The sequence below is a fragment of the Panthera pardus genome, unplaced genomic scaffold (assembly GCF_024362965.1).
Source record: "Panthera pardus isolate Hobbes unplaced genomic scaffold, ASM2436296v1 HiC_scaffold_10, whole genome shotgun sequence".
NCBI lineage: Eukaryota > Metazoa > Chordata > Mammalia > Carnivora > Felidae > Panthera > Panthera pardus.
In genome coordinates this window covers 43,489,003-43,510,578 of record NW_026526655.1, presented here as the reverse complement: position 1 = coordinate 43,510,578, position 21,576 = coordinate 43,489,003, and the positions used below count along the sequence as shown (strand labels likewise).

General features: G+C 42.3%; 1 protein-coding gene across 4 annotated transcripts in view; it reads left to right on the top strand.

Annotated features, from left to right (window-relative positions):
* Positions 1-21,576, top strand: part of MYO1B (myosin IB) — a 187,584-nt gene that overhangs the window by 20,440 nt on the left and 145,568 nt on the right. For all 4 annotated transcript variants that reach the window (XM_019462617.2, XM_053906819.1, XM_053906817.1 and 1 more), the window contains exon 2: positions 14,064-14,207. In XM_019462617.2, the coding sequence (XP_019318162.1) occupies positions 14,073-14,207 (135 nt within the window). In that variant the 5' untranslated portion in view covers positions 14,064-14,072. The remainder of the gene's footprint in view (positions 1-14,063; positions 14,208-21,576) is intronic.

The window sequence follows — 21,576 nt, the reverse complement described above, 5'->3', positions numbered from 1 at the left end:
TTTTTTTTTTAAATCTTTTATTCTTTTTTAATTTTAGAGAGAGAAAGAGCAGCAGCAAGGGAGGGGTAGAGGGAGAGAAAGAGAGAGAGAGAATCTTAAGCAGGCTCCGTGCTCAGCATGGAGCCCCATGTGGGGCTTGATCCCACGACCCTGGGATCTTGACCTGAGCCAAAATCAAGAGTCAAACGCTTAACCGACTGAGCCACTCAGGCGCCCCTACAATTTTTTTCTTAAGCACAAGTACAAAGATACTACCGAAGACATACTATTGAGTAATACATATTTTTTTCTCTCTTTTTTACTAGTATATAGGTTCCTTAGTTTGTAATCTTTAGACCCCTTTTTGCTTTCATGACTGGATTAACTTTTTAAAATAGTCTGTGCCATTCTGTAGCTTGCCATATAGGTGTAAACAGAGAATGCATTCACACCTGCCTTGATGCCTGCAGTTATGAAGATCCTGTTGACTCCATCCATTTCTTTCTGTGCTATGTATGATTAGACCCTTAATACATTTTTTTTTTTTTTTTTTTTTTTTTTTTTGCTGATGAGGTCAGAATAAAGAGCTAATTTCCTTAACCTCTGAGTAAATGTCATTGAGAAAGATTCTTGTGGACTGGCATTCTTGGTTTTCAACATTCTTTATAACCAGACACAGGATGCATGTTCACCCCAAAATTAAGAAACTCAGTCTTTCCAGATTTGAGCATTTTTTGCTGACTCAGTAATGACGGACTAGGACCGGGCTGGGAGATGATGTGTTCCCCCTTTGTGGGTAAACTGAGGCTCAGCGTTGGCAGTGTGCCCAAGGTCTCGCTCTCAGCTAGCTGCAGAGCTGAGTCTGCGACTTGGATATTCTGGGTGTTTTTTTCCTGGAGCGGCTTTGGTAGTCATGTTAACCTCTGTGGTCTGTTGCAGAATGCAACAGCTGCTGTTTCCCTGCGAGATAACTTGCTTCCTTCCCCCAAAGAACAAGTGCACTAAATTCAGTACATTTCCCTCCATTGTCACTTAAAAGAGCCTGAATGATAGGAAGGTACCTTTTAAAATAAGGTAGGTCTGCTCTGACATACCCTGGGCTGTTTTATTGTGAGTGGCTTTGTTCAGCCAGGTGTCTTCAAAATCTGATCCATGTACGGGATCCGACAGGGACGGGAAACCCTGTGTGAGTGCGTACCAGGTGCAACAAACACACTGTACTTCTAATTGTAAGGGAGTAACTTGATGGCATGATGTGATCAGGTATCAAGAGAAGAGAAAGGAAGAATCTACAAGCATCGTAAGCACATGAAGGGGGCAAGGGACAGGATGACTTGGTCGGGATATGAGCCTGTGGGATGAGATCTGGACTCTCAGATTAACAAGCCAATTAATTCATTTGGAAGGAAATTTGGTTTTCCCCTGGGGGCTGTATTCAGTTTAATAACCACTGGTCGCACTTGGTGTCTGTGCACCGGCCAGGAACGAATCAGAGCTGTCTGGTGTGCCAATTAAATTTGAGCCGTTTTACATTTACCTAGGGGTCCTAGGGTCTCAGGTTTGCCAATCTAAACATAGTCAGCTTCTTGGAATTTTTTTTTTTTTTTATCTACCTTGAGGGAACACATCGAGAAGTCTGTGGCTTGTAATTAGCACATCCCATGTGCAGCTGAGTTTGTGTTTCTGGCCATAACAGAGGTTTATGGGTCTTGGCTACCTTGTTCCATAGGAACTCATAGGACTTTTCAGACGTTAGCTCATTAATTCTCCTAATACCCGGTGGGAGTAAGAGAGTGTGACCATCACTTCCCCCTAAAGCCACACGGTTTACTGTCCATTCTAGATCTTCTAGGGTTTTGGCTGGTGAGGGGTGCCAGGGTGGATGCTGGCTGGAGAGGGAGGGTTTGGGAGGGGCTTTCAGACCCAGTTTTGGTGGGGTGGTGGATGGCATTCTCCGATGTTGCCTGCCCTTTGGCAGTTGTCCCTGCCATGACTGTGTAGAGTTTCCTCTGGGAAATGATGGTGGGACAGTGATGTTGGCTGCATTTCCTCCTCAGGGCACCGAACCCCATGGAATGCCTAGTGCAAATGAGGCAGCTCTCTAGGTTTTTTTTTTTTTTTTTTCACCTTGGACACACCTGCCAGAAGGCAGCACAAGAAGAGTACGTGAGCTCCTCAGGGCCAGAGGAAGTGGGCATTGGGAAGGGAGGGGTCTAGCATCCAATGAGACCCTGCCCTCTTCGGGGCTTTGCTTCCTCAGCAGCCTGCGTAATCACCCTGTGGAATGGATGTTGTCATCCCTGAGGTTTTAGATCAGAAGTTCAAATTCCAGAGATGAATTCCCTTGGATTTGAGCCCGGGTCTGTGATCCAAAGCCTGTGTTGTTCCCTGTTGGGGCACATCAAAAGGGAATTCTCAGTCATGGCAAACTCTTGCCCCAAAACTTCTGTAGAAAATGACGATTCCCAGTGTGGAGGTGAAGCTTCTCTGTAAAAAACTGGGTGTGTTGTGAAGAGTTTGCTGATTCGGGAATCAGATTGATGAGTGTATGTAATATAAGATGGGTGAAAGACCACTCAGACCAGTCAGAAAAGCTTCCTCCTCGCCTTGCCTCTTCCAGAAACCAGCTGTGCAACAGCTTCTGGGTCCATTTCTCTCTTCACAGAAGGGTTTGCCTGAGATCTAAAGACGTTTTGCTCAGACATCAGAAGAGATAGTTGGTAGCTTGTAATCCAAAACCTTCAATGTTGTCATAGCAGCCACTGTTATTTTTGACTCAAAAATCCTTCTAATTAGTCTAGGTAATATACTCACCATTTTCACAGTTGGAAAAAAACCTTTCTTTTAACCTGTCACGTTACGAATTGTAAAGTTCTGTGCTGTCGTTTAAATCCTTAATAAGCAGCCTGTTCCTGGGATGGAGGGTAGCTGAGCTCCTGGTTGAAGGTGTTTGTTTGTAGGCCAGCCTTTTTATACCCAGACTGAAACAAACCTTAGCATTAAGGCTGGGTGGTTCCTGGCCCCCATCTGCCTGTGGGGAGATACCCCATGGAGTGTTAACTCCTAGACCACCAGAATGTTGACTTAATTGCCCCTCCATTAGACAGAGCTTTTTAGGATTGGAGTCTGGCTTCCTGGCTTATAGGCTTCCGAATGCTTTTAGCTATTTGTTTTAAGTCCTTGTCCAAATCTATTCTACCTTATTATTGATAATTTAATGTTCTCTGTATTATCCAGTGTTTGAACACATGAGAACAACTTACTGTATAGAAGTTGCCCAGTAGCTGGGCCTATTTCTTCCCTAATCCAAGATTCTAACAAAAGCCAACCTGTAAGAATCCATTAAATATTAGTAACAAAAAGCTATAGAGAAGGGAGGACCTTCAATACGTAGTGGCTTTAATGATGGAATAAAGAATTGGGAAGTCACATAATGGTATTTTGTGAAGTAAATGCCGTGAATTGACATGCCTTATGTCAGTTTCCCTAAGGAAGTATGTTGATGGGAGTGAGAATCAGTCACCGAGCCCTTTCACAGATGCATGCCGGTGCCCACTTTCTCATGTGCTCTGAGGAGCCCTCCAGAGCACCCTGTGTGGTTCTGTGTGGCCCTCCAACTCTCTTCTCCTTTGAAAACCATGCTGCTGGGGTCAACTGTCCTACCGCTTTGCCTGCCCTTTTGGCTGGTAAATACTGCGAAACCGTCTTGCCCATTGGTTTCTGTCCCAAGTCTTTCCATTCTTGGGGGTTCTCTGATTGTCCTGTGCCTGTTGTGGCCTGTATGGGAGGGGTAGAGGTGATGGATACAGTCTTGGAAGGAAAAATGGCTTGTGTCTCTCTTACATGCGTTCACTCATTTGCTCTCCACTCTGGAGCTGTGGGCGTCAGCCGCTGGGCCGGGCAGTGGGGCGTCAGCACCTGGAGAACTCAAGCCTTCTCCAGGGAGGATGGGATCAGCGGCTGCACCGTTGTGCAGGAGGTCTACTGGCTTGCTTGGAACTTGCTGCCTGTGAGGAGTGGCTACTCACTCTAGCCCAGGTCAGGGGGTTTATGAAGCTTAGCTGAACCTCTCGAGAGCCTTCTACTAGAACTACTACTAGAAGTAGCTACTACAGGAGCTAAAGCATTGCACGAGGTTCCGTGCTGCTTCTCTCTGCAATGAAGTGCTCATTCCTCTCCTCAGATGTGCTTCCTCTGCAGGAGTCCGGCAGATGCTCCCCTGAACAACACATCCCATCCCCTGGATCTATGCTGCTTGCCCATAGCCTCCTGACTGTAGTCTCTGTCCTACGTGCCGATCCTTGGAAGCCGGCATTGTTCGGGCTGCTGTCTACCCATCAGCAATGGCCTGGGCCAAGGAACTGTTGAAGGCCTTGGCATCTTTGCGTGTTGTGCGTGTTGCCATGGGTGGTGGGCTCAACAGGGAGAGAAGAGCCTGAGGAGGAGGGCTGGGGTCAGGTTGTGAAGTCTCGATCCCTGAGGAGGAATTTTTTTTTTTTTTTATTTAAAAAAAATTTTTTTTTAACGTTTATTTATTTTTGAGATAGAGAGAGAGAGACAGAGCATGAACGGGGGAGGAGCAGAGAGAGAGGGAGACACAGAATCGGAAGCAGGCTCCAGGCTCTGAGCTATCAGCCCAGAGCCCGACGCAGGGCTCGAACTCACGGACCGCGAGATCGCGAGATCGTGACCTGAGCTGAAGTCGGACGCTCAACCGACTGAGCCACCCAGGCGCCCCCCTGAGGAGGAATTTTTATGTGGGCGGTGAAAGAGATACAGCAAAAAACTTGCCACGTTCACCTTTTTAAGTGTACAGTTCAGTGGCATTAAGTGCACTCACGTTGTTTTGCAACCCTCACCGCCATCCGTCTCCAGAACTTTTTCTGAAACGCTGTGCTCATGAGACAACTTCCCATCCTGGCCAGTAACCGAAATTCCACTTTGTTTCTAGGAATTTGACTACTCTAGTTCTTCACGTAAGTGGAATCATGCAGTGTTTGCCCTTTTGGGACTGGCTTATTTCGCTTAGCGCAACGTCCTCAGGTTTGCTCCATTTTGTGGCATGTGTCAGAATTTCCTCAGGTTTTAAGACTGAATACTCTTCCATTGTAGGCACATACCACATTTTGTTTATCCATTCATCCGTTGGTGGGCCCTTGGGCTGCTTCCACCTTTTGACCATTGTGAATAGTATTGCTTCGAACGTGGGTGTGCACATTTCTTTTTTGAGTCCCTGTTTTTATACCCCAAAGAGGAATTGCTGGGTCATATCAAGGTGATTCTGTGTTTCTTCCTTCCTTCCTTCCTTTCTTTCTTTTCTTTTCTTTTCTTTTCTTTTCTTTTCTTTTCTTTTCTTTTCTTTTTTGATGGTCTGCTAAGGAATTTAAATACTGGCTTAAAGGGACTGGAGAGTTATTGAAGGCTTTAAAGCACGGCTTACCTGATCAGGCTGTTTTCGAAAGGCAACTTGGGAAATGTGACCCATGCATGGGGGAAGCAGAGGGATGGCAGAGGCTGTGGCAGCAAAACAAGGCAGAGAGAGAGAGACCAGTGAGAAGGCTGTTGTCTTCCAGGTGAGAAAGGATGAAGGCTGAGCTAGGGCAGTCACAGTGAGGAAGAACGCGGAAGGGATGAGAAGGGAGGGGGAGAGACAGGTTGGCTGGGGGGGTCGGGGGAGAAGTAAGAGACAGGGAGTGGCCAAGGATGAGAAACTGGGTCTGTTGAGACTTTACGGGATTTGGGGGTGGGAATAGGAAGGTTCTGTTTTTGTTTGGGGGGTATTTTGGTATGGGATGGTAGGAGATAGAAGTTGTGGACATGTGTTGAGATGTTAGACTCAGCCAAGTGAGCTAGATGGTTGATGGGCCGGCTATTGACAGTATGGGTTGCTAATTTGCAGGGAGGGGAAAAGGTGAAGAATAAAGGGGCAGATGGCCAGGCAATGTGGCTGAATTGGAAAGCGGTGGGGTCGTTATTGGCGGAGCTTAAGAGTTTCACAGCTCCTATAGATCTGCTTCACATTCCTACCTCGAGGCAAAAATATATCAAAATTTATAAATTTATCAAAATTTATGTCAAAATGTATAAAACCAAAAATGATGGCCAATTCATTGGTTATAAAAATCGGGTTTCATAAGGGTTCTAATGAATTCAAAAGGATTCAGACTAAAATGTGAGACTGTTGACTTTGGCTTGTGTTTTGCTCATCTGTATTTTCTGATTTTTTTTCCTATAGTGAATATGTTTTGTGTTTAATCATTAAAAAGGTTATCTGCAATTTCAAAAGTGGTTTATTTTCTTTTCTTGCCTCATACTGGACCGTGAGCTTCTGGAGGGGATACCGTGGGGAGGGGGAAGTGCCAGATTATTCTCAGTGTGCCCTTCGCACTGAACACAGTGCCGGAGACCAAAGGGGCTCAATGCTGTAAATGGTGGTTGAGCTCAATTGCGTGGAAATTTAATCTAATCGCTCTCAGAGAGGAGATTCGTGCTGTTTTAAAAGATCTAGGAAGGAAATTCCAGTTTTTCTCAGTCACTTAGCTCATCGTATTAGGTACTGAACCACGTCCTATAGACTTGGCCCCTCTTTTGCCTTTGTTTTGCCATCAGGATTTGTTGAGATTTATTTTGTTCATGAAATCTTGCCACACTGGCCGAGTTTTGTTGCTTAAATATATTTCTCATGTTATTCTTAAAAGCTTTAGTAATCTCTTTGGGAGTGAAGTGGCTCAATTCTGTTTCCTGTCCTTTGTTGATGATATTATGTTTTCAGAGGAATGGATCAAAGTGGCTTGAAGCAACAGTCATTTTTTGCCTTCTGGTCAGACCAACCATGGCAGCTGCGAGAGACCGTGCATTACTAAACGATGCAGTTGTCAATCGTAAATTTGCATACTTGTTTTCCCTTTGTATTTGTCTGAATGCCTACCATGTGCAAAGGCAGTGCACTATGCCTTTGAGGAAATAAAGATGAATAAGCTGTGACTCCTGACACCAAAGAGCTGATTCTCCAGCAGAGGGGCTATCATGCGTACTTGACCACCCTGCAGGGAGGTCAAGAGTGGAACCAGAGTCAGATGGGAACAATTGTGTTCTTATGCTAAGAAGACTCCCCGAAGGTGTTCCCTCTGACTATACTGCTAATGACATTATAATAGATGTGTTTCAAATGTCCTCATTTACAGTTGCCAGTGCAATAGATGTCTGCTTTCATTAAGTTTTCCAGCAAGTGGTTTTTTTGGCTTGGTATTAAAAGTTCCCTCAAATTTAGGGGCACCTGGATGGGTCATTCGGTGAAGCATCCCACTCTTGATTTTGGCTCAGAACATGCTCTCAGGAGCCCTGTGTCAGGGTCCACATTGAGCATGGAACCTACTTGGGATTCATTCTCTCTCTCTCTGTCTCTCTGTCTCCTCTCCCTTTGCCCCGCCCCCATGCACACATATTCTCTTTCTCTCTCAAAATAAATAAACATAAAAAATAAAAATTCTCCTCATATTTAAAATTATGCTAATGACTCAATCTTAATCTTTGTTAATTATGGCAACCTCAGCTCAGTTTTGTGAATGTCCTTTCAAATTTTACGATAAAACCAGTTCAACTTAAAAATATATGTTTGTTCTCATCTGTGTTAACTCTGAGAACTCTGGATAACATGGGAGACCACCAGATGTGGTATTTTAGTTTATCCTTCATCTTTTCTTAGTTGTTGTTAAATTGTTAGCAAATTAATTATTAATTTGGAATAACTTTTCGCTGTTGCTGTTTTGCTATTGAATGGAATGACCATGCATTTCACGGGGGAAGTGCCCCCTGGTCTGGCTGTCTCTGTGGGGCTTTTGGCTTGGAGAATGCTGGTCTTGACTCCCAGGCACGGATGACATTAACGTGGTAGGTGGCTTGTAATTTAAGGGTGGTGACAAGGGTAGACTACTTATATTTAAATATTAGGCTACAAGTGGCCATTTTAAGATGCTATAGGATGTTTATGCTGTATTCTTTTGGATTTTGAGGAATTTTTGAAATGATTTCAGTGTTTTAAATGGCATTTTTACACTGAGAAAGATGCCAGTAAATGAATTGGTATACATCGAAATATAGGTAGTAATTTTGGAAGTTTATGAGATTATAGTAGGTTGGGAAAATAATGGTTGCAATCATGTATTCTGCTCTTCTTGGATGAATAAACAGGTGGAAAGCTGGGGCACCCATGGAATCATCTGTCATCAGTAGATGGGCTGGTGCCTGGGCTAAATCAACACTTTTAGATAAAGAGACCCTGCCTCCAAGCTCCTCTGTCGTTCCTCCAAAGGCTACCCCAGTGATTGTATTTTGTAGATTGCTTTCACCAATGTAGGGAGAAAAAGGTTAGGTTTTACATAATAATGAAGCTGTAACAGTGGTATCGTACTGTATTTGGGTACTGTACGTAGTGTTCCTGTCAGTTAGGGATCTTGGTTGCTTGCAATGCAGGAAGGATGTAGACACTCACAGAATTGCAGAGAGGTTGGAAGCCCAGGAAGGATACAGGCTTGGAAGATAGGCAGGAACCAAAGAAAGGCTAGAGGGCTGGGCAACAAGATCCATAGCAGAAGCCATGCTGCAGGAACCTTCTGGTCTTCATGCTGCTACTGTTGCTGCTGAGTGAGGAGTATTACCTCCAGCTGTCACCCCCAGCTTTCATCATCACCTAGGACTCAAAGTCCCAGGAGGATGAGATCGACCTGTGCATAAGCCATTTTCCTTGGGGTGGAGAGCAGATCTATCTCCTTTGAATTCTGAGGTGGTGATTGGGCCCTGCTTCTCACTAGGTTACTTGTCAGCACAAGGTAACTGGGGACTTCCTGCAAGGGAGATTAGGAGCAAATAGGAACAGGACTGTGTACTGGATAGTGACCCTTTAAAAAGAAAGACAAAAGTCTACAATGGCTCTCCCCTTTAGCTGCCCAACAATCACATACACCTTTCTTACCATGCTTATGCAAGTAACATGCCCCAGCCAACATGATGCGACTCTCCCCTGTATGGCCGAAAGCTTAGCCACTTCCTCTTCAGAGGTGCTCCTCTTCAAGATCTTCTTTGTCCATGGCCTTCCATGGCCACATTTAAGATGAGCATTGAGGAAGATTGCTTTGGCAGGGACTGCAGTGCTTTAGCGTTTTATTGTTGTTGTTCCTGAGTTGGAGGTCTTGGGGTTGATTGTTTTAAGGATCAAGTAATTGTTAAGCCCTGTCAGCCAGACTTCTTTGGCAGCATGGAACCTTGAACGTGTTTTAGCAGGGACGGCTGGGTGGCTCGCTCAGTTGAGTACCCGACTCTTGATTTTGATTCTGGTCGTGATCCCAAGGTTGTGGGTTTGAGCCCTGTGTTGGGCTCCACACTGAACGTAGAGGCTGCTTGGCATTCTCTCTCTCTCCCTCTGCCCTTCTCCCCCACTTGTGCTCTCTCTTTCTCTCTCTCTCTCTTAAACTTGAAAAAAAGAGTGTTTTTAAGATTTGTTGCCTTCCATGGATTAGTAACCAGAATCAGAGATCTGCCAATTGCCAGTGTTTTGAACCTAGGATGTGGTCTGAGAACTTGTCTCCTGGCAGTGGGACCTAGCCGTGGATGCTGTGCAGAGTGTCTTAGCTCTTGGTTAATAGAAACCACTTGGGAACAGTTAAGAAGCATAAGAAGCAACAGAACAGGTGATGCCTCTCTTGTGCTACATCTTCAAGGTGGGAGTACTGTCCCTTCCTCAGGCCATAGAGGCAAAACGGTGGGCAGGTCACATCCCCTCATCATCTCCCACCTCCAGCCAAAGTGACTCCTTTAGCAGCAGCATATATTCTCCGCTCTGGCTTTCCAACAGGCCACTTTCACAGCAAGCTTGTCTTTTTCTTGAAGATCCTTAAGAAGTAGCCAACACATACTCCAGCATCTGAATTTTCCTTGAATTCGCTAAAGTTGGAGGCACAAGGTCCAAGTCATAAGGTGTGATAAGCCACGGTTTAATCAGTTGTTTGCTATCACATATCAAAGACGATCATCTTTCCGGTCCAAGATGGTAGTTCCTCACGCCCCCCCCCCCCCCCCCCCCCCACCTCGTAGTCTTGGCTCAGCCAGTCCATGCTCTTTGGCGTGTTACTTAGAACACTCTACTTCCTTGTACCAGCTTCTTCTATTAGGTAAGATGCTTACTGTTGCAAATAATAGGAAAATCCAACTCAGACAGCTTAAACAATAAGGAGAATTAATTGGCCTCCGTGTGTGTAAACTTAAGAGCTGTGGAGCAGGTTTCTATTGTAATTTGATCCAGAGGTCTGTGATGTTATCAGGGCTCCTGCATTAATTCTCAGCTATTTATTTAGTTATTTTTGCCTTGCTTCCCTCCACGTGATGCCATTCTCCTCGGACTACACACACTCCCAATGTGAAAGCAGGCGTGACATGGCCATGGCAGTTTCAAGTATCACATCTGTAAATTGTGCCATCCAGAGGTAGATAGAACCCTTGTCCTAATATACCAAGCCAAAGCTTGAGGCTCAGTTAAATGACGAGCCCCGAATCAATGACAGTCGCTGGGAGATGGGAATGTGTTGGTTGCCTTAGTCTAGATCATGTGCTACATTCCTGGCACAAGGGATAAAATTGGCTTCCTTAGAACAACATGGGTTTCTGCGGGGGGTCTTGGGAAGGGTGGGAGTGGGTATGTATGTGTCGAATAAGAAGTATCCTTGGTGCTCTATATATGTGCCCATTGAATTCTCCCATGTGACTTCTGATAGTTTATTGAAATCTTGAGTTTTAGCAGGTGATTCTGAAGCAAACCAAGGCTGGATATAGTAGTCACAGCAAGGGGACTCAGTCCATGTGTAGGAAACTAGGGAAGTGCCTCTATGCCGTTTCCCCAGTGTCCATTTTTACCATGAGAATGAGGGAGAGGGTGTCACTGTTTCTTCTCCCAAAGTACTTAGATGCTAAAAAAGACAAAACAAAACAAAACAAAACAAACTGGAATGGAACAAAACTGTGCTTAAATAACTAAATGAATGTTGGTATCTCCTTATCAGCTGGTTTATTGTTGTATTTTGGTTTGCAAAGGTTGTGTTTTCAGAATTTTTTTTTGTTTGCAACTCAGCGTTTGATGTGTCTTCTCCCCCACTTTGGATTTTGAAGTTGAGGTAGAAATGTAAAAATCGGAACCCCTGCAAACGTGCTTGAAACTTGTATTTGAAAAGATGGTAAAGCAGGCTTAATTACAGAGAAAGATTACTTAATTATTGTTACCTGCAGCGAAGTCCTTGTCTTTCTGCCTCTGTTTCCATAAATAGACTTTATATACAGCCTGGAGCAAAGAGTTCCCATTCAGCCTCTTTGCTTGATTTAAATTGCTGGTTTGAGGTGGTTATTTTTGAAACCATTCTCAGGTTGACTTCCCCCTTAATCCCTAAACCTTCTTCCCTCATCTGCCAAATTATATGTAATGCATCGCAGCTAGAGTGCTTTTGGCATTTCATGAGTCTGAGAACTGGAGATTTGATTTAAATGTTAATTTATTGCGACAAAGGTTGAGCACTCATGTTCCTGTTCCTGTGCAAGTCTTTCTATGGGCTTGGCATGAGACCAGCTGCTCTCCCTGGCTTCTGCTACATCTCCAGAGACTGGCAGGTGCCCCTCCCCCGCCTCCCACCCATATTGTTTTAAAACAGAATCTGGCCTAGTTCTAAGCACATGAAACCATTCTATTGTTGGGCTTTAGTGATACCTAGGGCCATTTATTCTAGCTGTAGTTGGCATGAAATTAAAAAAAAAAAAAAATATATATATATATATATATATACATACATATATGTAAACAAAAAAGTTTGATTTTTCCTCTTTTGATTATTAAATACTTCCTTGGTGGGTTGTTTTTGTTTATGAGAGACCTTTCCTCTCTGCTTCTTTTAGTCTCTATATCTTTGGCTTTTCAGTGCACACATAAAAGATTTTTTTTTTCTTAAAAGGGTCAGAAATAAAGGATTTGTTTGTGGATTCATATAAAGCATTGGTAATTAATAATAAAGAAGTATATAATTCTCACCCCTTCCCAGTTCTCTTGAAAATAGCCCAACTAAATATAGTTTCTGTTACCTCTAGGAGATCTGCTAGATGTTCCAGACTAGAGTGGGAAGACATTTGTTTAAATTGTTATCTCAAGGAAGCAGACCAACCTTTGTATAAGATGTAATGTGCCTGAGTGACACCTTAATGAGAAGAATTAAATGTACTTCCCCTCAGTGTTAGGGACATGAAGATATATGAATATTTGTTAGTATCTTGAGGTATTGTTTAGGATTCGTATACTGAAGGTATACAAAATTGACTTCTGCATTGGAAGCATTTAGAGGGAATGTCTCAGATGAATGCACTTGTATATCCTGGTAATATTAGAAAGAGTAACACAAAACACATGTACTCTACTTTCCCGTGTTCATATATTTGAAAGAATTTTAGTACTTTTGACAGCGATCAGATCTGAAGGCATGGGGATTTACCATTCTACTTTTGGGTGCATTCATTCATATTAGTGGTGAGGGTAGAATGCTACCTTTGTATTGTGCCTCTGTTTCTACTTGTTAGGGTTTCTTACTGAGCTAGATAGAAACTGTAATATTTCTGGTCTGTTCATTGCATGTTCATTTGATTTTGCTTTTGTAGTGGTGTGTCTGTTGGGATAAGAATTAAGAACATTGAGGTCACTCTTGGCAAATTATCTAAGCAACCTTTGATTTACAACAGGGTTGTGTTCCTTTCTTTATGATGCAGTGTTGATGCCTGGAATGAAATTTCCCCCCATAAGTGCAGTATTATAAGTGGTGATTGAGTTCTTTAACATGAAATGTAATACTCTCTTAAGTAATCATAAGCGAAATTTCTTACCTCTGTACTTCCTTATCTTAAAATGGGGATAATGCTAACAGTATCTACCTCATAGAGTTTTTGTGAGGATTAAATGAATTAATGCATGTTAAGTTCTTGGTATAGTGTCTGATAGGTAGCTCAATGGTGGTATCATTTTAAAAACATTATTTCCTACTCTTGAAATCATTGTTGCACTATATGATAACTAACTTGGATGTAAATTTAAAAAATAAATAAAAAAAACAAAAACAAAAAAACATTATTTCCTGGTGCCTGGGTGACTCAGTTGGTTGAGCATCCAACTCTTGGTTTCAGCTCGGATCATGATCTCACGGTTCATGGAATAGAGCCCTGCATCAGTCCCGTGCTGTCGGCAGGGAGCCTGCTTGGGATTCTCTCTCCCTCTCTCCCTCTCTTCTTCTTTCCCTCTGTCCCTCCCTCCCTCTCTCTCCCTTTCTCTCCACCCCTCCCAAACTTGCTCTCTCTCTCTCTCTCTCTCAAAATAAATAAATTAAAAAAACATTTCCTGGGGAAATGCATTCTGAATTTCATCATGGAGTACTGAGGGATGCCATCTTGGGGGAAGCAGGTTCATATGGGTTCAAATCTGACATTGGTATGCAAGGGCTGGTGGAATGGTGTGGGTTGGGTTCTCTTTTAGAGTTTTGCAACCTCTGGCCAGGGAGAGAGGATGGTCTAAAGAGGTATAAACTTCTGCTTCTAAAAAGTCACAGAGATGAAAAATACAGCACAGGAAATAAAATCAATAATACTATAATAACTTTATAATAATACTGTAATAACACTGTGGTGAGCATTTTGTAATATATATACCTGTTGAATCACTGTGTTGTACACCTGAAACTAATATAACATTGTATGTCAGCTATACTTCAATGAAAATAAAAAAGAAAATGGAGATTCCAGTTTCTTAGTAGCTCCTTCTGTAGATGGAGTGAGCTTGGAATGGTGGACTGGTAGGGAGGTTCAAGCAACTGGGGCTTCTGGCGGCTTGGCAGGGATTGCGGCTAGCTCAGAGGCTTCTGATTGTAGGTTGTAGGGAGGGGACGTTATGGCATTTGAGAGGCGGACGAGGGCCATTTGAAACTACTGATGTTTCATTTCTCCAGTGGTGCTAAGAACCCATCTGAAATAATTTTGCCCATTTAAATTTTCCCTTTCCCCCCTCTTTCCTACAGCAAGAGACAATGGCCAAAATGGAGGTGAAAACGTCACTTCTGGACAATATGATTGGGGTTGGAGATATGGTTCTTTTAGAGCCTCTCAATGAGGAGACCTTCATCAACAACCTCAAGAAGCGCTTTGATCATAATGAAATTTATGTGAGTATACACACCAAAGGTCATCTGTGGGGTTTGGACTTTGTATTTTGTGGCACAGAGCTGGCTTCTTTTCTCCAGACTCTTCTTTTTTCTGTTTGTTTATTAGAGTCCAGAGGTATGTGTTTAATCTCTCAGAAAGAGTTTTATGTTTGCTCATTTGGCACATGAGTAATATCGATTAGAGTCAAGGGAGTGTGTTTTCCATGTGGTATTTATAGAGTGCCAACCCTGTGCAGAGGATTGTACCGGGTGTTGGAGGCATCCTAAAGCAAGTAGAATGTTGAGTTCCTATCCTCTGAGGAACATATATTCAGGAGGAGTTTTAAAACCTATAGGTATCTTCTTGGGTGCCTTCATAAAATTAGCATTCTAACCTTTGAGAAGCCACCGATTAATATGCAAGGCAGTGAACTGTCAAAAAAGACATGAACCTTGTTGATATTTGTAGTTAATAGAGACAGGGACAGATTATCAGTTAAGAATATATGTTTGGTTCCTGGAGATTTGGGAATAGTCCTGTCCTGCTACAGAAAAGCATATCGTCATATAAAAAAAATGAAAACATATGAAGATATACGATAAAAGGAGAAAGTTTATGTTGTAAGAATTCTTTATAAAGGATTTTACAATGTTACTTTACCTATCTGTTCCTTAAATATATTTAAAACATGAGTAAGTGGTGCCTGGGTGGCTCAGTTGGTTAAGTGTTCGACTCTTGATTCTGTCTTGGGTCCTGATCTCATGGTTCGTTGGTTCGAGCCCTGCGTCGGGCTTTGTGCTGACAGTGCAGTGCCTGCTTAGATTCTCTCTCTCCCTCTCTCTCTCTGCCCTTCCCTTGCTTTCACTCTTCTTCTCTCTCAAAAATAAATAAATAAAAATAGTAGCAAAAAAATAAAACATGAGTAAAAAATACATTCATATACAGCTTTTCAGGAATTTGCATAAAGCACAAAAGTTTGTATCTCTTCAGGTACAGGTGCATTGTTAACTAATCCAAGAAAATGGGGCACCGATTCCTTGTCCCAGCAGTTGAGAAAGAAACAGCATGCTTTGGATGGAAGTGGGTTTTTTTTTTTTTTTTTTTCCAATTTTTAATGTTTATTTTTGAGAGAGAGACAGAGTGTGAGTGGGGGAGGGGTAGAAAGAGAGGGAAACACAGAATTTGAAGCAGGCTCCAGGTTCTGAGCTGTCAGCCCAGAGCCCGATGTGGGGCTCGAACTCATAAACTGTGAGATCATGACCTGAGCTGAAGTAGGGCGCTCAACCGACTGAGCCACCCAGGTGCCCCGAGGTGGAAGTAATTTTGTTAGATTCTGCCTTGCTCCTGAGTTCTTTCCCCCTCTTTTTATATCATAACTGTGTTTGCAGATGAATTGGATTATTGGGTTATGCTGCATATTTTCCTATCACTGTGGGAACAGTAGGAAGAAATATAAATAAATAAGTGGAGAGATCATATAAGTATGATCACTTATTACTTTTGTGGAATGAATATATGAAAAAAATTATCTGTAAAGCTATATAATTTTATGCCACATGTAGCTTTCCTTTCCAGTTAGCCAGTCATGTTTCAAGGATAACTTTGTATAATTAATTTCCTAAGGAAGTGGTGGTTATCTTCTGGGAACTGAACTTTCTTATCTTCCTTGATTGGCGTTGCTGCAAGTAGGGAGGTTGACAGTCACTTGAGATATGTGGATACTTCATTTGGAATATTAATTTGACTGCTATGTATGAAGTTCAGAGAGAGATGCAGTTATGTAAAATGTTGATTCAAATGGAAAAGGTATAAAACAGCGCTGCAGAGGAGGGAGGGAGGAGGTGTCTTTTGGTTTGGCTGTGAGGCCCAGGGTGTCACCTTCCCTCAGAGCGTAGTGGCTCAGCTTTCAGGTGGGAAAAACTTACGATTCTGCAGCTTTAACTGAAAGTATGGTCTGATATCGAATGAAAGACCGACTTTAAACATCGGTCTTTGAGATGGAGATAGGAGGAATCCATTCTATCGTTAAGTAACGTTGCTGATCATTTTTCTTTTTGGCTCTAAGAAACACAGTTCACTTTTCGAGGACTTGAAAATAGGAGGGAGACTGGAACATTGCATGCATTCAAATACCTGATTGTTTTTGTGCCCACTAAAATAAAGCAGTCCCCTTTTTAACAAAATGCCAAATGTTAATGTTCATGAGTCTTCAGCAGACGAAATGTCTGGATTTCAGCCCTACGTAATTTTATTTTCTAACCATTTGAGGAATGCCCTTTCTGGTATAACAAAAACAAAAGCAGAAAATTGCTTTCTGCTTCTAGATGGTCATATCAATTAATGTTTTCCATGGTACGTTAGGACTATCGTTTCCATGAGATGTGTGCCTTCATTTTTTGTAACTAAACATGCGTCATATTGGAGGGTTGGGCATTCTCTATTTTAAGCCAAAAAAAAAAAAAAAAGGGTGGAGGGGGGTTATAGAGCAATATGTAGAGTATGATCCTGTTTTTTTTAATGGGGGGTTTGTGGATGTGCACATAGGTCTGTATACTTGTTTGCACATAGAGAAAGGCAGGCTAACTTTGGGCATCACAGTGGAGTGAGCTGAGATACGGGGACAGGGAAGGGTTACTGTTTTAGACCTCTGTATTATAGAACTCATTAAGTCAAGCATGTATTGTTTTTGTAATTAAAAAAAAAATACACTAAATTTGATGACCACACCTTTGGAACCCCAAATGTCAGGTATACCACCCTTGAGAACTCTGTTTCTGGCTCTTATTCTAATAATATTCCTCCTCTGCTTTTGTTCATGGGTTGTTGCAGAATTGATTAGCCTGATGCCAAAGGCCGAGTTAATATGACATGTAGAATTTTACTATCTTGTACTTTGCTTGTTTTTAAATTCTTTCCCAGAAAGTGAAGGTGCAGTGTTTTTTGTTTTGTTTTGTTTTGTTTTTAGTCTGTTTTGTGGTCTCATAGTTTAATACTATAAAAGTGGGTGGAGGTCTATGATGATCCATCACGTGAGCAAATTGAGCAGTCATTTGTATGTTCAGAAGCCATGGTTGATAAAGGAGCCAATGAGTAGAAAGGCCTTGGCTCAGACTTTTGAACTCTGGCTGTACCCACAGACTTAGTAGCCTCTTTTGTGAACCAGCTCAAGGTCAGAGGACCCTCTTTTTCCATTCTGCCCATCTATCCACTTGCCCTTACACCCCCAATATCTATTTCTTAAAATAGTCTCTGCCTTCACACAGCTCTCACAAGGGACTGGTTTGTCTCTAGATATGAGTTATCAACTCTCAAGAGCATTTATAATACTTAGTGATTTTCAGGATGCCCAGCCAGCTGACTCTGGAAGTAGAGTTCCTTGTGATCCTGTCATAATAAACCAGAATCTCTGGGTAGACCACTTGATTCACACACCTACTGCTTGGACCACTGATTGTGGCCTGCTGACCAGAATGAACTGAGTGGCTTAAGAAAATGATGTCCTCTCCTAAGATTGGGTAGGGCCAACTTTTTCCAAAGGAGGTGGGATGTGTGTAAGTATGTGAATACCCAACCAAATATATTGATTAACATGTTAAGAAGAGGAAAGGGGGAATGAATGCTCATGAGGTCACTGCTGTAAACCCATCACATGTTGGGTTGGGAGTTTGTAATGAAGTAGCTTTGTGGGTGTTGATATGAAAAGGATATGCCCCGTGAGAAGGATTTGTCATTTGCGTTCCAGGCTTCAGGTATACCCAAAGGCATGCTTCTCAGACTTTCTATTGGAGAACTCCTAATGGCAAAGAAGAGTAAATAGTTGCCTCCAGGGACTCCGGGGCCATAGTTGAAGTCCATCCACTTCAGAGAAGTTTTGTCGAAATACTTGATTCCAAACTAATTCAGTTGTATTCTATTCTGTAATGCATATGGGTTTGTTTTTATCTAATATGCTCCTTGCAACCCTTTGAGTAATAAGGTTTTTTTTGGTGCTGATAAGTACATTTAGTTTGTTTTCTGTCTGAATTGTCAGATCGGGGATCATGTAGATACAGAGGTGTGAATTCGTCCATTTTAGGATTTTAAGTTAAACTAATTGTAATTGCGAGTAACTGCTTTGACAATCTAGTAAAAATTGTCTTAATTTTTAGAAGTTAGTACTACAGTTGGGATCCCCGTAGAGATGGAATCAGATACTTTTCCGAAGGATACTTAACATGCACGCTCTAGGAACACCCATCATTTGCTTTGAGGTGGGTTCATGCACTGAAGCACTGGGTTGGTTCATCATCCGGTGTGTGGCCAGGCAGCGTCTCTAAATCTGGGACGGTTCTGGACGTTGATGTGAGCTTTGCAGTAAGAGCTGTTCAGCTGGACATAGTGGAGGATCAGGTGAGAAAAGAGAGAGGCGATGTTGGCCTGATGGGGTAACATGCAGGGTCAGAGACTCTGTTTGCTTTTATTCCTCACTCTTGGCTGAGTGCAGTTCCGGCTGGGACAAGCTGCAGGATGTGATGTGCCTTTTGGTCTCCCAGTCTGTGTGGGGCCAGTGTTGGGAAATGTTGGTCGTGACATAACTGAGCATTGCTCTTCTGTATTCTTTCTGCTGCCTTGGTCAGACCTTCTTCCGGCCTCCCCACCCCCACCCCCCACCAGACGGAACGGTGGCAGGATTTCATGTGGACTTGTAATGTAGGAGACCCACCCAGACATGATTCTGTTTTTAGGGTGACTGGTCAGGACTGTGGTTCTGTTCAGGAACAGGAAGGCTGCAATTTAGGCAAGAACAAGGCCCAGGGCAAATTTGGAAACTAAAGAACCGAGGTGTCTGTTCTCCGACAAGAAGTATTTTTGGTGCTGACAAGTCGATGTAGTGTGTTTTCTATCTGAATTGTTAGTTTGGGGATCATCCAGATATAGAGGGCTGAATTAGTATAGTTTTAGGATCTTAAGTTAAACTAATTGTGGATGTAAAAATGACTGCTTTGCAAGTCTAGTAAGAATTGTCTTAATTTTTAAAAGTTGGTGCTAGAATTAGGATCCCCATACGGATAGAATCAGATGCTTTTATCAAAGATACACAACTATAAGTGCACAATCTGTTTGGTTTAAAAGAGTGCAAAGTAAATGGGGTTAACATTTATATGCTTATTTGAAGTTCCAAACACTTCTCATTTACACACATGAAAATTCCTACCTACTGGCTGTAGATCTAATTTGTAGATCAAATTATGGAATTTGGCATAATGATGTATTAGTTTTCTATTGCTGCATAACAGATTTCCCCCAAACTTTGCAACTTGTAATAACATACATTCCTTATCTCAGTATTTCTGGGGCCAGGAGTTTGGGCGTGGCTTACCTGGGTTCTCTGCTCTGGGTTTTACCAGCCTGTCATTGAGGTTTTGGCCAGGACTATAGTCTGATGGGAGGCTTGGTCCTTTTCTAAGCTCATGGGATGTTGGTGGAGAGCTAGAGTTTAGACATCCGTTTTAGTGTTATTCTTCCTTTACTCGGACATTCTCCAATCTTTTTTTCTCTTAAAATTTCCTTTAAAAATTCTTTTTTTTGGGGGGCGGGGAGTGGGGGTGTGTTTGGGTGGCTCAGTTGGTTAAGCATCCGACTTTGGCTCAGGTCATGATCTTGCAGTTTGTGGGTTCGAGACCCGCACAGGCCTCTGTGCTGACAGCTCAGAGCCTGGAGCCTGCTTTGGATTCTGTGTCTCCCTCTCTCTCTTCCTCTACCCCACTCGTACTCTGTCTGTCTGTCTCTCTCTCAAATAAAAACATTAAAAATTTTTTTCTATTTCTATTTTTTTCATTATAGAATTAACAACTACTTTTAGAAAAAAAATTCAGATGGTAAAGGGATGCATAACATAAAAATGTAATTTTCTCACCTCAGTGTCCCAGTCTCATTTCTAGAAGTAATAGTAGTTAAGAGAGTAGTAGGGAATTTTCCAGATTATGTTATCAGCTTGATTAAAAATTAAAATTTTTTTGTTCTAGAATTGGAAGTAGGAAGAGGTTCTTTTTCACTGAGATGAATGGCTCTTTACCCAGAGAACCCAGACCCAAAAATATTTGAGTGAAAAAAGAACCATTTTTACTGCCCCCTCCCCTCCCATCTAGACCAAGCAGGGAAAGGAGGAGGGATTCCCTGACCTGGTGAAAGGAAGTGCCTTGATTTGATCACGTATGAACGGTTCACCATGACTAGACTCTGCCTGCGTGGCTCATTGAAAAGGTAGATCTTTCAAGAGACATGAAGAGCAAATTGTGTGTGTTTTCAAGGGTATAGCTTTGGTGTTTGGAATGGAGACAGCGTTAGAAGGCTGGATAAAGCTGGTGAAAAATAGCAAATCACAAGGCTGAAGAGAAATGTTGTGTCTAATTTCTGAGCATAGTCTATCTCTTGGACAGTTTTATGTTTTTCCAGAAAATCATTTTTGGTGATAACTTGCCAGTTTCAACCTGTGTAAGCTCTCTTAGCCTTTGGTGATTGGAAAATTTCTTCCTTCTTAGAACTTGCAAAATGGACACATCTTTATCTGTTATTTACCAAGCTTAAGAGAGTTGTTTCATCATACAGGCCCTATACAGTACTTGAAATGTTTGTGTGATATTTATAATATATAATTTAAATGTTCTGCTCAAGGCCATATTTGAAGTTTATTTGGAGGAAATTAAGGCCCAACCTCGGGCCTGCAGAAGTGTCGTCTTTTGATGGCAATATGGTGGGTACTAGAAGCAAAGAGCTGAGCCCCGGTCCTGGCATGACCACTTATTTGTTCATTTAATTTTCACTGGAGTCCTATGCATTGTAGGTTTTTTTTTTTATGTTTTTATTTATTTTTGAGACAGAGAGAGACAGAGCATGAGTAGGGGAGGGGCAGAGAGAGGGAGACACAGAATCCGAAGCAGGCTCCAGGCTCTGAGCTGGCAGCACAGAGCCCGACACGGGGCTCAAACTCACGGACTGTGAGATCATGACCTGAGCTGAAGTCGAATGCTTAACCAACTGAGCCACCCAGGCACCCCCGTAGGTTTTTAAATTATCTTCATTTTACCATGAGGAAGCCGAGGCTCAGAAAGACTAAATAACTTGTCCAAGGTCACATAGCAAGTAGGTGATAAAGCTGGGATTCGCACCCAGGAAATCTGGCTCTAGAGTTCATGCTTTTAATAGTCCTGTTGACCGTATATGGTTGCTATGAGCATTCAGTGATACCATTAATATGCAGGTATTCGCATTCTATAATGTGCTATTCAAAATAATTATGATATGTATAGATTACGTATATGAACATGTATATGTATATGAATGTATAGATTTGAAACAAGGCAGTCTCACCAATCCAGATGAAGAATTCAAATGATAATCAACATTCCT